Raw genomic sequence first — 14780 nt, forward strand, 5'->3', positions numbered from 1 at the left:
CAACAAGCGTGTTGGTGAGGATTGGACCCTGGAGCAGCTGCTCATTCAGAGACACTCCTTTGTATGAAGCTGTGCAATTAAACACCACATGTATCTTCTTTTTCTTGGGGTGGTACACCCCGTGGTGAGGGATGTACCACACCCTGCCATCACAACGACTTAGTTGTTCCCTAGTCTGCATCATATTGCTGGTGTAACAGCTCTTCTATTTCCAGGACAGAGAGGCGATTGACTGTATGGCTCTGCTACAGGTCACTGTCCATCCCCAGACCACATCGTCCTCTCGATGGCCCACCAACCACCCAACCAAGGGCTGTTTTTACTGCATAAGGACCTTCTCCTTCACTGTGTACAAGCTGTCATGGCTCCATTGCCTTGTTGGTGCCTATGAGTAGACCCACCTCAGCCTGTACACTGGGTAGACGTACCTGTTTCAGGTAAGGCCACCTTGTGATGTCTTCCTGTCGGGGGATATTCTCTTTCTTCACGGGGATATGGCTGCTGGTGAAGACCTTAGGCAGTTCAATGTAAGAAGACTCCTCTACACCACACACCTCCAGGTCTGAGAGAATGAAAGTCTTCATCACCTTACCATCATTTGCCTTGTTGCAACTCACTGTTCTAAGAAGAATTTGTGTTTTTCGCCCTCTAAGTTTCAGTTGTCTCTGGAGGTCCTCAGTGCAAAAGGTTGCTGTGCTGCTGGGATCAATGAACGCATATGTTTCTACATACCTATCACTCTTCTTTGATTTGACCCTGACTGGCACAACAGCTAGTGCACACTCCACTCCGGCCCCAGTATACATGCATGCTTCACGTTCCAGTGATATGCAGGCACTGGAGAGCTCTTTGTTTTGAGCGTCAGCTTCTTCCTTTCCGTCAGTAGCCACACTGTCTTCCTTGTCCACATGCAGTATGTCTGGATGTCGCCGATGGCATGTTTGACACTTGGCTCTCTTCTTGCAGTCCTTGCTGCGATGTCCCTGTGTAAGACACCCGAAGCAAAGCCCTTTAGACTTCAAAAAATCTATTCTTTCTTCATGTGGTAACTGTTTGATCTTACTGCATTCTGCAATCATGTGTTTGTTATGGCAATAGACACGGTGTTTCTGAGATGCAGCTACAGCAGCTTTTTTGTTTGTCACATCTTTTTCATTATTCTCTTTAGAAGCTGCAACATCTGTGACGAAGCTACTTCCCTTTTGTCCTCCTTTCTTGGATATCCTTTCCTTCTTAGACTTGTCTTTTTTGTCTGCTGATGGATGACCTTCCAATAAATTGCCAAACAGTGGGTCCAGGATTACTTTAGCCTGTAGAACAATGAATTCAACCAGTTCTGAGAACCTGGCCCGTCTTCTTCCTTTCTCTTGAATCTCAAAGGCTATTACTCTCCACTTCTCACGCAATTTGTAAGGAAGTTTTGAAACAATGACCTTCATATTAGTAGGATTATCCATTTCCTCCATGAATTTCAGATCACCCATGGTGTTCTTGCATCCAGTCAAAAAAAGGGCATATGCATTCAATGCTTTACCATCTTCTGATTTGATAGGCGGCCAATTAAGTGCTTTGTCCATGCAGGCACTGGCAATTTTCAACGCGTCACCATAGTGCTTCTGGAGTAGCCTTCTGGCTTCTTCATAGCCTCTTTCTGGTGCCATATGCTCACAGCTACAGACAAGCTCCTGTGGCTCACCACTGGTATACTGCTCAAGGTAATAAAATTTGTCCTGAGGACTTTCAGCCCTGCTGTCTACAGCATGCTCAAATGCCCGAATGAAGGACTTATAGGAGAGAGGGTCACCTTTAAATACTGGCACATCCTTTCGTGGCAGACTTGACAGATTATGCTGCTTGACAAGCATTTCGGTGATGACACTCTGCCTATGCAGCACCTCCTGGAGGTCCCCGTCATGTCTTGCATTTTGTGTTTGACTCTGCTACTCTGACCGATGCCTTTGTGTACGTGGACCTTCTGAGACGTGCAATGGCATATCTAATAGCCTTGAGGTAGCCTTTCTTTGAATGGAGGGATGTGTTTGTGGAAAATCCTCTTGTTTTCCTTCTGCTTTAACTCTGGATAACCTCTTAGAGACATAGCTGTTCGTGCCGCTTTGCTCATCCTCATATACTTTCAAAACCTTCAGCCTTGCACTGGATTCAGCCAGTTTCAGCTGCTAGCTGTTCCCTTTTAGCTTTAAGTTGTGCTTCTTGGAGATCAAGGGCTTGCTTTCTTTCCAGAGCTGCAGCATATGCGACCAGTGCTGCATGTTCAGCCTCCTCTCTCATACCCACTGAGGACAATGAGCTACGTTCTGAACCTGCTGATCGACATAAAGGTATAGAGCAATGCTTGCTTTTAGGTCTGCAGTCTCTTAAACTAATCTGTGAAACACTATCTCCCATGTCCACTTCATCCTCCACTGCTTCATACAGGACATCTTTTCCAGGATCTGTAATGTTTCCCTCATTTTGTTTAACATCATGCTGGAACCGGATCCATTCCTTGGTTTTCTCAGTAAAACTTGTTACTGTTGCCATTTTAGTATTAAACCATTCCTGATCTAATTCCTTTTCTTCCTTGTCAATCAAGGCAACTACTGCATCATTAATCACTGAAATTTCTTTACACAAGTTAAAGAAATCGCCTTGCAGCAGCTCTATCACTTTGCAAAGGTTGCCATCATCTGCCATGAGATCATCCAACTTTTTCATTTTTATGGTAAGGTGAGCAATTTTCCCTTTTCTGGTTCCAGTAAGTCTGTGCAACTTCTCATTTAATGCCCTTTCCGTGGGTTTTGGCGTTCTACTTTGCCTATATTCTTCAATGGTAAGCTGGTTTCTAGCACTTTCAGCCATCTTTAATAATTAATGCACAATCTGCCAGGCGAAAGTTCCAAAAATTCCTTTTTTAAAAAAAAAATAAAAAATACTAATGCACAGCTGTTTCCATCCAAGGTGCAAGATTACCAAATTGCTCCAGACGTGGCTAGCTTAACCAGTTACTTTATCGTCGTATGGCACTAGTTGAAACGGCTTCTTTTTACTTCTTATTGCTGTTTCAACGGCGGCTGTTTTTAACGCAAAGGTGACATAATTTAACAAGTGACTTAGAATGAACATTTTGGTCATTCTTTATATAATTGAAATAAACAGTAATGCCATTTCCTTATGTGGAAAAAGTACACCCCTACATTGTGGAAGGGATTGTTAGTCCGGGCTGGTTTAGAATAGTTGAAAAACACTAACTTTACTACCTGCTTTCATTGATCTTGGCTGATCTGTAGCTTATGGTCTCAGTAAATATGTTTGCAGAGATGACTAGAATGTGGCTTTACATGACTAACAGGTCGCCAATCAGATTAAAAGCAAGAAAAACAGATCAGAAAGGAAGATTTGATCATCTTTTCAGATGCAGCTCTGGTTAAATAGTGCATGTGAAGCATCACAGTGAGAATGTGAATAAACATCAAGCTCAAGCTTGTGTTATAGATTTAATCATATAGACATAATGTGATAAAAAATTTTACATCCTTTAGTGGATTTATCATGTTTGGAACCAGGTGACTATCTCTTTGTGAGTATTTGCAGCATGTAAACAAAGAACGAACCCTGCCAGTTTGGCAGACAATCCCATAATGCAGTACAATGTGCTGTCCTTTCCCAAACACTATAATAATCTTTAGTTATGCTCATGGTGGTGTCTCTGCCTATGAGAGTCAATTTAGCATCACAAAACGACTTCATGAAGGAATCTAAGCTCTTTTTTCTCCTTTTCCTTTTGAATAGTTTCACAGCACATTTAAATCTTGACACCACAAATAGCAGATCTGTTTAATGTGACAGAATCTTGGTTCTTGGTTAGTTTTTGCTGCTATTTGTGTAAGGTAGAAGGCCTGTCATTGTAAGAGTAGCCTCCACACATGGAAGAGCTGTTCTGCTACTACTAAGCCATGAAGATTAAAGCATCTGAGTAAATTATTATTTTAAATATAGTTTAGATTGCTATAGATAGTGAGTGTGTGCCTGGACTGGATCTCTGTTGAGCTTTAAGCTTTACTCAACATTTTATATATATATATATTATATATATATATATATATATATATATATATATATATATATATATATATAAAAAAGCCAATACAGAAAAAAAATAAAAACAATTCTGGATGTAGTGGCTAGTGTTTTAGTGGACATAAGAGGTGCATCTAGCCCATCCATGGGCTGAAACATTGATTAAAATGAAACTGTATCTGTTCTGTCGGATGGTTAATCAATCCTTCAGAAACATGTCTGGTGTAACTTGGCCTTTAGCCCACATAAAGAATTGAAACTGAAGTATTGAAAGTTAGAGCACTGAATACAACATAGTGTACAAGGTAATATTACAAAAAGATTTGACTTCAAAAGAGGCAAGTTTCTGCTTCTTCTCGTGGAAGAAGAGTTAGGAGAAACACTGCTGTTAAAAATCCAGCAATACACACTGGGTATATCAGTGAAACAAAGCTTGGCTCTTGTGTTTAAGAGGCTCTGAACACTATCTACTTTACTGCAAGGTCAAAGGACACTGATGCTCTCCCGTTTGCTTTTAAACAAAGCAGCCAAACACTGGGTTATGTCCACCCCAGTGGCCATGAAATCAGGACAATCCCATGGTTCCTGAGGAGCTCCTGTTCCAGATTACTGGCTCTATAAAAGCTTTACTTCCTCTGTGTGCTCTGGAGACAGGAGCCAATCCAAGAGCTTGATGAACCCTGCTCTCCATGAAGGAATCTGTTGAAGGCCAAGCAGCTGTAGGAAGTCAAATTGCCTGGGCTGAGCTTCTTTGGCAGTGGTTGCAGAGGAGTTTTTACTGACCGCAAAATAAGCATATTATCTCCTGGAATAGAATCTTCTACTTTTTTGGCTTGGGCACATAGAGCATGTTATAGATAGATAGATAGATGGACACATAAATAGATAGAGAGATCAAGAGATAGAGACTTTGGAAATTGCAACATGAAGAAGCATTAGAGCTGCAAGATGAGTTATGCTTTTTATCAGCACTGTAATATGAATTTCTGCGATAAACACATTGCAGTCAGAAGAATAGGCGAAACTCATTGCTGAAATTTTGAAAAAAACACCACCACTCAAATTACATTACCTACTTACAGCACAGGAACGTTTGCTGTAAGATGTTGGAGTAAAATATTTCATGCCATAGACTTGTGCATGTTAGAGTAACATGCATAAATGGACAGAGAGCTTTAAAGCTAACACAGGTGAACAGCCAAACAATACACTGTCATTAACCCTTTGAACCAGTTGAGTTTTGACTTAAATGAAATCTACTTCCGGTTTAGTAAATCATCCACATTTCCTTAAAAATATATTACATCAATGTTATCGAAGAGAAAATGCATGGTGCAGTTTAGGGGCCTCAAAAGAGGTGGAAATTGCTCTTTTATGGCTGCTGTGAAAAAGAGTTAAGTGCATTTCATTGCATTTCACATCATCACAATCTCTGACAAATAAATACTGATGGCCGTATTCAGTGGGCAGTATAACACTGTTTAACTAGAGGAATACTAGGATGACTGCATACAGCTATTAATCAGTAAAGTGCCCGTGCTATACAGCTGAGATTGGTACCTTGATATGTCCTTTTTTATGGGTTTGCTTATTATAGAGTCGTTTGTGTAACAATGCAGAAAGCTGTGAGCGATGCAGAACAGTCTGTTCCTCCTTGCAGAGAAAAGAATGTGTCCCTAATCTCAGCTGACCATTTGCACTGGCAGTGATGTCATGGTTGTGGTGTATCATCTTCTCAGCTGGCCTTGGTGCTGTGGTTAGGCTGAAGTGGCAGATACAGGCGAGTAATGACAGTGAAACCACAGCAACCTGTGTTTATTGCAATCATTTTGAAGAGATGGTAGAGGCCTCCTCACAGAAGCTCCTGCTGATAATTGTAGTCCACTACTGCTATGCCCATTACAGTGAGCCACAAAGGAGTAGAGTAAGTAGTAGTGGAGAAGATTGCAGAGAAGAGTAATAATTTGTAATTAAGCTAATCAGCTAATGTGTACTTGTTAGCATCCTTCCCAAATGTCACCAGAAATGCATCTTCGAACAGCAATGACTGTTCATCATCTTAGCTGCCAGAAAGTATGTCAAAACTGATATTTGCTCTGCTAGCTAATAGTAATCCCTGTGATGAGGTGCTTTTGACCAACATAAAGTATATATCCAAAAGTGTCCAGACACCCTTTCTAATGAATGTATTCAGCTGCTTTAAGGTGCATTGCTGACCCAAGTTTTCAATTGCAGTTTGTTTACCTCCACAGAAAAACATTGCCCATGCCAGGCATCGGCTAGAGGGGTATAAATCGTCCCAGCATTGAGTGTTGAAGCAGTAAAGCTGCTTTCCTCTGGAGTGGTGGAGCAATCCCCACTACCTTTGGGATGAGTTGGTTTGGCATTTGTTATCCAGAATTGATTATCCACCATCCGTACCGGATGCTAACGCTCTTGTGGATGAATGCAATCACATCCTCACAGCAGTGTTACAACATCCAGTGTAAAGTCTTCCCAGAAAAGTAGAAGGGGTGGGCAAATTTCCTGTTAATACCCTTGATTTAAAAAATGTTAGATAAGCAGATGTCTGTTAACTTTTGGACAGTGTATCAGAAAAGGAGAAACATGGAACTGAAGGCTGGTGGTCGAAAATCATTAAACTCATGGTGGTCATGAACAGTAATGAACTAAGGTACCGATATCATACATTAAAAAAGTAATAGATTTACACAATTGAAATTAAACATATTTCCACACAAATAAAACATACGACATCAACACATTTATTGACCAATATAAATAAACTTAAAGATAACTGTTTTGTTGTCATCAAGTAAATTTACGTAGCGATAAATTGTTAGATTAAAATCTGCAGTATTGTTGGTTTTTGATATGCAGTCCAGTAATTTGTGCCAGCCAATCATTCTCTCTCTCTCTCTCCCTCTTCCTGTGATTTACCAGGGCTGTCTTTGATCCTTCCATCACCTTGTTATTACGGCCACAGGCAATATCCAACTGTTTCAGCAGAAGCAGTGTGTCTTTAAACTATACCCCAGTTCAAGCGCTTCAATCAAAACATTAGACTCCAGACAGTCTCTCTTCCCTCTCATGCCTGTCCCTCTCTCTTTCTCTCGTTGTCTTTTATTATGTTTAATGTTTATCTGCTAAGTATCTATATCTGCCTTGCTGTGTTAATGTAGTGTTGTCATGTTATAATGTCAGATTTTGTTGTTATTGGACATAGAGCTTTTATGCCTTGGATAAAATTTTCCTCTCAAAGCAAAATAGCAAGGGAGTTTAGCTAACCACATTTGGACCTCTGCATCTTTTCCCTTAAAGCCTTTTGCCCACCCTTGATTGATTTTACAGATCTGCTGTTCATTGTTACTTTTTATTGTTTTGCTATCCGGTGTCGACCAGAGGAGAATGGGTTCCTCTTTTGAGTCTGGGTCCCCTTAAGGTTTCGATGTTCAGTTTGACATAACCTTCCTGTTTCACTATTATGATTTACTATCATGAAAAGCAAAATTGCAACACAGCTGTGTCTCATTCTGATTCAGAACCCCCCAGTTACCAGTTTGTAGATAAAGTAAAGGTAAACCAGCATATAGGCTGCTCAGCTCAGTTTTATAGGCTGAGTTGTAGTAAAAGAAAAACTATTACATACTGGCCTGCTCAAACCTCTCACCCCAACCATCTGGTTCTTCTCACCTTCCCTGGGTTGTTTCCACCTCATTTTGGGCAGCCTTATCTGCCCTTTCTTGCTGTGGGTTAAAATGCCAGATATTTTACCCATCAGAATGGCAGACGGAAATAAAGGAAATTTGAGCAGCTGCCCCAGACATAGCTCAGATATTTTCAGAGTCAACATTTTTCCTCAGAACTGCAGTTCAGACTTTTCCCATAATACTAAGGTCTGTAGAAATGGCATTAAGCTCAACACAGACAGAGTAATCATGGTATGAGTCTCATTGTTTGAATAGTGTGGTGAATTTAATTTGTTGGCTAACTTATTTCCCTTATTTATACATTTACATTTTGGTTGTATCCTGGCCACATCATCCAAGCCAGAATTGTTAGTGTTATGTGGCACTAAAAGTTTTGTGTTTTTTTTTATCCATTAATTGTTTTTCCAGAATGTTTTGGCATGGTCACGGCACACTAAAAGCATTTTTATGAGAACGCAGTGCCCTCTTGTGGCTCATGAAAGGGTGTGCAATGACACCAAGTTCAAGGACAGTTTAAGATTTCAGACAGCTGAATTTAAACATCTTTACCTTGATTAGAATGTTTAAACACATCTTCTTATGTATCATGTGTGTCAGCAAATGTAGCAGCCTGCAGATATTATCATTTATGTATAAGTTAGCAATCAATTGTAATGTGTTCTTCTTTTTGTAGTCACAAACGTGGTGGAGGTACCGCCTCGTGTTATCAATGTCATCCTGCCGGAGCAGCGAGGTCACTTACTGCAGCAGCTGGGCTACATCCTGGCCACACTTCTCCTGCTGGCCCTCATTGTGCTGGCCATCATCCTCCTCACCCGACAATGGAAGACCCGAGGTTAGCAGCCTCCTCAGACAGACAGTCTTATGAATTTCTATTTTTTTCCTTTTGGCTATGAATGTATTTACATTTTGATGTCAGTCTACATTTTATTTTAGGTTTGGAATATGATCCACGCACAGCTGCAAACCCACAACTGCCCATTGTGAAATACATGTGAGTACCTGAAGTTGTCAGTGACAAGAATCAGTCAATAGCAATGACAAATCAAAAAGCCCCCAAAGTTACATACAGGTTTGAACTGCTCATGCAGGGGACAGGTTTCTTTGAGCAAGGACACAGAGAGATGCGTTCCAGAGGACAAGACATGCAACCAGGAGGATACTAAGCTTGGTGAGTTTATCAGACTGTCCCTCCATGCTGCTAGAACTTGGACAGTGACTAATGCTCTATTCTCTATTCTTTCTTAGACTTCAAAAACAACCTTCTGAAAGAGGCGGAGATGTCCAAACTTTGCTCTCCTAAGGTCATTGACTTGGACAGAGGTAAAAAAAAAATTCCATCACAAATCTACTGTATTTGCCTTTCTAAGAAACACTAAAGTGAATCAAGTTTAATGAGACAAATCTGAGGAAGTGAAGTCGAGCTGCTGATGTTGGAGGGACAGGGAGCCTTAATTAAACTTAGTGTTTGGAGCAAGGCTAATGCTCCTCTAGCCTAGTTAGTATATTTAGTGGCCTACAGATCCAAACACGACAGTGCAGGTTCAATTCCCTCTAACTGGAGCTCTGCTGTTACAAGTGTGGATGATAAAAACTGTTCTCATGTCAGAGTGAGAAATGTCGAGTGACTTGAGTGACAGAAAGCTGAAATTGAACCTTTTCTGTAGTGTTTTGAGCTGTAGCCTGCTGGGCTAGGCTAACACTAGTGTAAAGTTAGTTAGCAGGCTAAAGTTTCCACCCACAGCAGTACAGACTCCAGTTCCAGCTAACTGATGTTCGAATAACACCCGTTTAGAGGATACAGAGAACATAAAGCCTGTTAGCCATTGCCGAGCCACTATCGTGTGAAGCTTTTTAGAGGATTTCCTGGTTCTGATTTAGCAGCACAGCAGATGGAAAAAGAAACCGTAATAATCTCACAAGTCCACACGTGCAACAGCAGTATGGACCTGGGGACCATTTGCGCTGCAATGGATAAGAGGCCAATGCATATTTAGTTTTGTTAACCCAAAACAGACTTAATAGAAATCATTAGGCAGCTGCTGAATTCCTTCTGCCCGTTGGCTTATATTGACTTTTGAGCCAACAAGTTGTCAGTTTAAGTACAAGGAAACACATCAAAATGTTTATAATCAATAGTATGACATAGATGCAGCAAATACCGATTAGGTTAAGAAACACTGGTCATTTTTGCTGATCCCAGTCTTTCATGCCATCCAGGGCAACTCCTTATATTTATTTTATTTTTTTTGTACTTCTCACTTAATCATTATTTGCAGAGATGGTGAAGTCGTCCTGGAAGTGAGAGACAAGATGGCCCCTGGCTGGTCCAGAGGCGGATACGAGCAGAAGAATAAGAAGAGAGGATGAAAAAAGAACGCGTAGAAGAGAGGAGAGGAGATCAGAGAGGTGTTTGTGTATCTGTCTATGTGTGTGCTGTTTCAGTCTTCGCTGTTTCAGGTTCGCATATACTGCTGTCGTGGGGCATTACTGCCGGAAGGAGTACAGACTTATCTTTGGATCAACGACTCTGTGGTGCTGCAGCATCAACAGCAGGCTTACTGTACTACACAATGGACCACACACATTAGTGATGTTCTTTCCAGGGTACTATTCTATCTTGCACCTTCAAACACAAATGTCAGCGCCTTCGGTGTGCTGTTCAAGCAAAGCCATTGATTGCCTTAAACATATATTTTATGGTCTGTGCATGGACTGCATCATGTGCGCTATCTGTGTCTTTAAGAACTCAAACAAAACTAGCGCTTTCCTCTGTGATAATGTGCATATATATTAGGTCATTTCCATACAGAAATGCATTTATTAGTTAATGAGCTTCAGATAAAACTTTGATAAAAATGCTAAAGCTTGTGCCTTGAGTCATACTGTAATTTTTTTTCCAGCTAAAGCTCCACAGTAGTTAAGCTTTGTTCTAATTCCTCTTTTTTCTTATTTTTCAATGTTTATGTGAATATTTTTAACATATTGCTGTGTAGTTTGGTAGTTTATTTAAGCTGTTTATTAAAGCCTAATATGCTTATTACTGGCATAATGAAACAAGTATTCAACTTCAAGTGTTCAACTTGAAATCGTTCTAAATAGAACCATGAATACTTTTACTGTAGAATTGGGACCTATTTTTCAGCATTTGTAAGGCGATATAAATTCAAGTATCCTGTGCTTGCTGTATTTGCTTATGTTTAAATACATTATTCAGACATATAGCCTACAGAATTACAAAGTGCCTTTCATGTAGAGTATGTTGCTTTATCCACTTTTGGATCATTTAAAAGACATTTAAGGCTAAAGCTTCAAAAATGAACACCTAGACAGTGACTATTTGTTCAGCATTTTTTAGTCTTTTCACTAGTTACCACTTATCTAACCATTACTTGTAGAAAGTCTTTTGACCAGATAGCTTCTCCATCTCATCCACAGAATACTTATCCTGTCTTGTTTTTTGCAGACCTTAATAACCTCTGCCCTCCTGTCAACCTTTGCTGGAGCTCTCCCATCTGTTTTCCTAACCTTTCTGTTTAATTGGTTTGTGCTCTTGTTTATTCTTTGTGGCCGCTCTCATTTCCTGCTTTTTGATGCTTTCTGTGTAACTGCTCCCCTTAAAGCTTCATGGCTGTAGATGTTCAGAAGCTGTGAAGCCATCTGAAACTGAACGCTTATGAAACCGCGCTAAAGGCAGCATGGGACACATAAATTGTGTTTATTATTCAGCTTCAGTAATGCTGTCGTGGCTTGTATTGTCATTGGAAGCTAGAGCTGCATACTGACAGAAAAAAAACGATGTATGGGGCCTTTGTAATGAGAAATGTCAATGGCCAGTATGACACCCAGTTATTCTTGTTATTTCCTCAGTAAATGTAATACACATGATTTAATACTGAGAAAATAGGAGGAAACAGCTGGATAGACCGTAATGCTACAATCACACTATCCAATTCATTTTTAAATGGACACTTAATTGCCATATGGCTCCTGGTGTACTGTTTCTTCAAATGGCATGAATTGTTATGGGTACTGATGATGTCATTTTTCTCTGGTCTGCTCAACCAAGTAACAAAGGCAAAATGTCAAAAAATTGTATTAATAAAAGGCATACCAATAAACTTTTAATAAATTTAAATTTCAACTTGGCTTTTTATTAAATAAAAGAGTCTTATGTTGTATGTAAACATTGTTATAGGTTCAAAATGTAGCATTGATTCCCCACTCCATATGGAAACTAAGCTGCAAAAACAGTTGTGGTTATGATGTCACTCACACAATGAACATATTTACATATGACTGTCTATTTGTTTACAGCAGTTTAGCCTCGCCCATTTAGCCTACAGCAGTTTAGCTTCACCAGAGAGAACTCATGAAGTGAAAACTGTCATGTAAAAATATTTCTGGGAATGTGGTTTGGGTGAGAAGGCGGGGAACTCGTTTCCCCTTTATGCAGACAACAGAGACTCAAGCCCTATTTACACCAGTGGGAAATTCTGTCCATTATATTTCCCCCTTCATGATTACAGCAAAATTGTGGCTATTTTTGTGATTGCTGGAGTCTTTGGGCTATTTTGAACATAACATTTTTAACCTAAACACAGAGAGAGAAAGAGTTTTATTGGCCCCTGGACATGGAGGAGGGGCGAAGTGCATGACACAGACAGGAAGTGTAACGTATGCATCCTCTAAGTTTACCTTCTATATGAAGATGTCTTTGGCTTCACGAATTCACAAAGAAATGTAATTTCATAAATTACATGATATTTTTGGTACATAAAATCATGTAGACATGTTGAAAGTGGACCAAAGTGGAAGAAGTACAATGCAAGAAAAATAAAGAATATGGCCCTTTTAATAGTTGAACAATGAAACCTATCCAACTGATGCCTGAAATCACCTCTCTCTCTCTGTCTTTGCAGTTCTTAGTAGAAAGGTTTCTGAAAATTCCTTTCACTTTGTCTAAGGTCAGTCTTAGGATAAGTATATGTCTGGTATGTACTTCAGTAATATCACAAACCCTGACAAATTTCCACAAACACTGCTCTCTTTGGCTCTGTTATATAAGGCAAGATGATAAAGACATTACGTGAAACGGAATGAGTCAGGAAATGTGAGCCTTGCAAGTAGCTGTGTTGTTGGTAGTCATCTCTGAGTCAGTTCTGGCCTACAAAAATGATTACATCACTAATGTGTGGCAGGAAGATCACCTCTAGAGGGCAACAAAACTAAAAAGAAAAAAAAAAAAATAAGTAAACCACAAAATAATTGAAGATGTCTAATGTAATTTATCATTCTGATTGATGTGTTCCATGTACTCTATGTAAGATGACTGTGATCCAGGGCTAATGCTTCTGCCCACAATGTGAACTGCACAGTATTTCTGCAAGCAAAGAAAGCTGTTGAGAAATGTAGATATTTCACAATGAAATCCTATTATAAATAATCCAAACACATAATTAAATCTTATCCACAGATTCTACTTATAATACAGTTGGTTTGGATCTAATGCTGCCTCCAGATTTCACACTTCCCAGTAACTTATGACCATCTATGAGTGGAATCTCTAGTCACTGGGAAACATTTCACAGGAGCACCATTTGTAGAGTAGATTACAATGCAAGATGTTAACACACTCTGCAAAACATTTCTTTTTGCTAATTCATTTTTAAGGCAGACATTTTATGTAATTAGGTGCATACGACTGAAGTGTAGTTAACACAAGTGTATTTTCACAAGTCCTAACAGCACATCTGATTTCTGATCAAGAAGACATGGACTGAATCTCAACTCCCTACTCCCTATGTAGTACACTACCTAGATCATGAAAGAATGGCTTCTGCCCTAAACAGTGTATTACGTCCCACTGCCAGTAAAAGAACTATATAACATTAAATACAAATAAATATAAATACAGTAAAACATAACATTTTTTTAGAAAGCTGCTGATATCTTGGTTAGAAGAACAACACTTCTTACTGTGCTCCAGCTATTACATGTAAATATTAAATTCCATCACCTGCTCACCTATTTCCTTCGTATTTCAATGAAGGACTGATTACTTGAAGCAGGTATTGGATGGTGACTGGAAATACTGGACTTCATTGAGGAGTTGTTTGGAAATTATTAAGCTAACACACACACACACATAAAATCACAATGCTTTTGTTTATTTGTATTCATTTTAATCTTTGTATTTTCTTGACCAAATAAATGCTAACTAATCATAAAAATAGCTTTACATTTAATTTTCTCAAATAGCCTAAGACCTTTGCACAGTACTGTGTAGAACAGTATTTGGGTAGAGAAGCCATATTTTCACGACTCACATTGTGCACTATGTAGGAAGTAGAGACCCATTTGACAGTCAGCCATGGAGCTGGAAAAAACTTAATGAATTAACCCATCCGTGTCCAAAAACTACATTTTGTATGACAAGAATAAGTCACTTATTAGCCTTATTGTTTGATTATTTTTTAAATATTTCTTCAGATTTGTGGGGTATGTTTCAGTATCTAGTCACATGAGTGTCAGGTCTGTAGTTACCTCTTCTAATTAGTAAATTCATCTACTTTACGGTAAACCTATTGCTGACACAGCTTGTATGATCTCCATAGAAAAGCATTGCCGAAAGAAGCACTTGAGCAGCCACACATGGTCCTAAGGTAGGGGTGTCCAAACTTTTTTCAAAGGGGGCCACAGTACTGTGTCAAAATACTCAAGCGCCAAAATATTATATACAAATGATTCAAAATATTTTTTTTCAAAATATCAGCACACAGAATCTCTACCATGTTCCCTATCACTGTATAAAAGATGCATCAGGCTTCTTTAATTGTTCAAATGCTCAGACCAATTTGGATTCAGTAAGCGCTTATCACAAATAAGTAAATTGTTTAAGCATATTCCTACTGAAGTGTTTACTTTTGTTCAAAATTGTGAGACAAATTAATATTGCAGCGACTTTATTAAATCACCTTATTAAATTAACGG

General features: G+C 39.3%; 1 protein-coding gene across 1 annotated transcript in view; it reads left to right on the top strand.

The window, feature by feature from the left end:
- The window catches only part of mxra8a (matrix-remodelling associated 8a), a 29751-nt gene extending 17820 nt beyond the window's left edge, over window positions 1-11931 (top strand). Inside the window, exons 6-10 of the mRNA XM_036559482.1 lie at window positions 8461-8622; window positions 8724-8781; window positions 8879-8958; window positions 9036-9110; window positions 10067-11931. Coding sequence (XP_036415375.1) covers window positions 8461-8622; window positions 8724-8781; window positions 8879-8958; window positions 9036-9110; window positions 10067-10092 — 401 coding nt within the window. The 3' untranslated portion in view covers window positions 10093-11931. The remainder of the gene's footprint in view (window positions 1-8460; window positions 8623-8723; window positions 8782-8878; window positions 8959-9035; window positions 9111-10066) is intronic.
- Window positions 11932-14780: the final 2849 nt, after the last annotated feature.

This window comes from Colossoma macropomum, unplaced genomic scaffold (genome assembly GCF_904425465.1).
Source record: "Colossoma macropomum unplaced genomic scaffold, Colossoma_macropomum, whole genome shotgun sequence".
NCBI classification, from domain to species: Eukaryota; Metazoa; Chordata; class Actinopteri; order Characiformes; family Serrasalmidae; genus Colossoma; species Colossoma macropomum.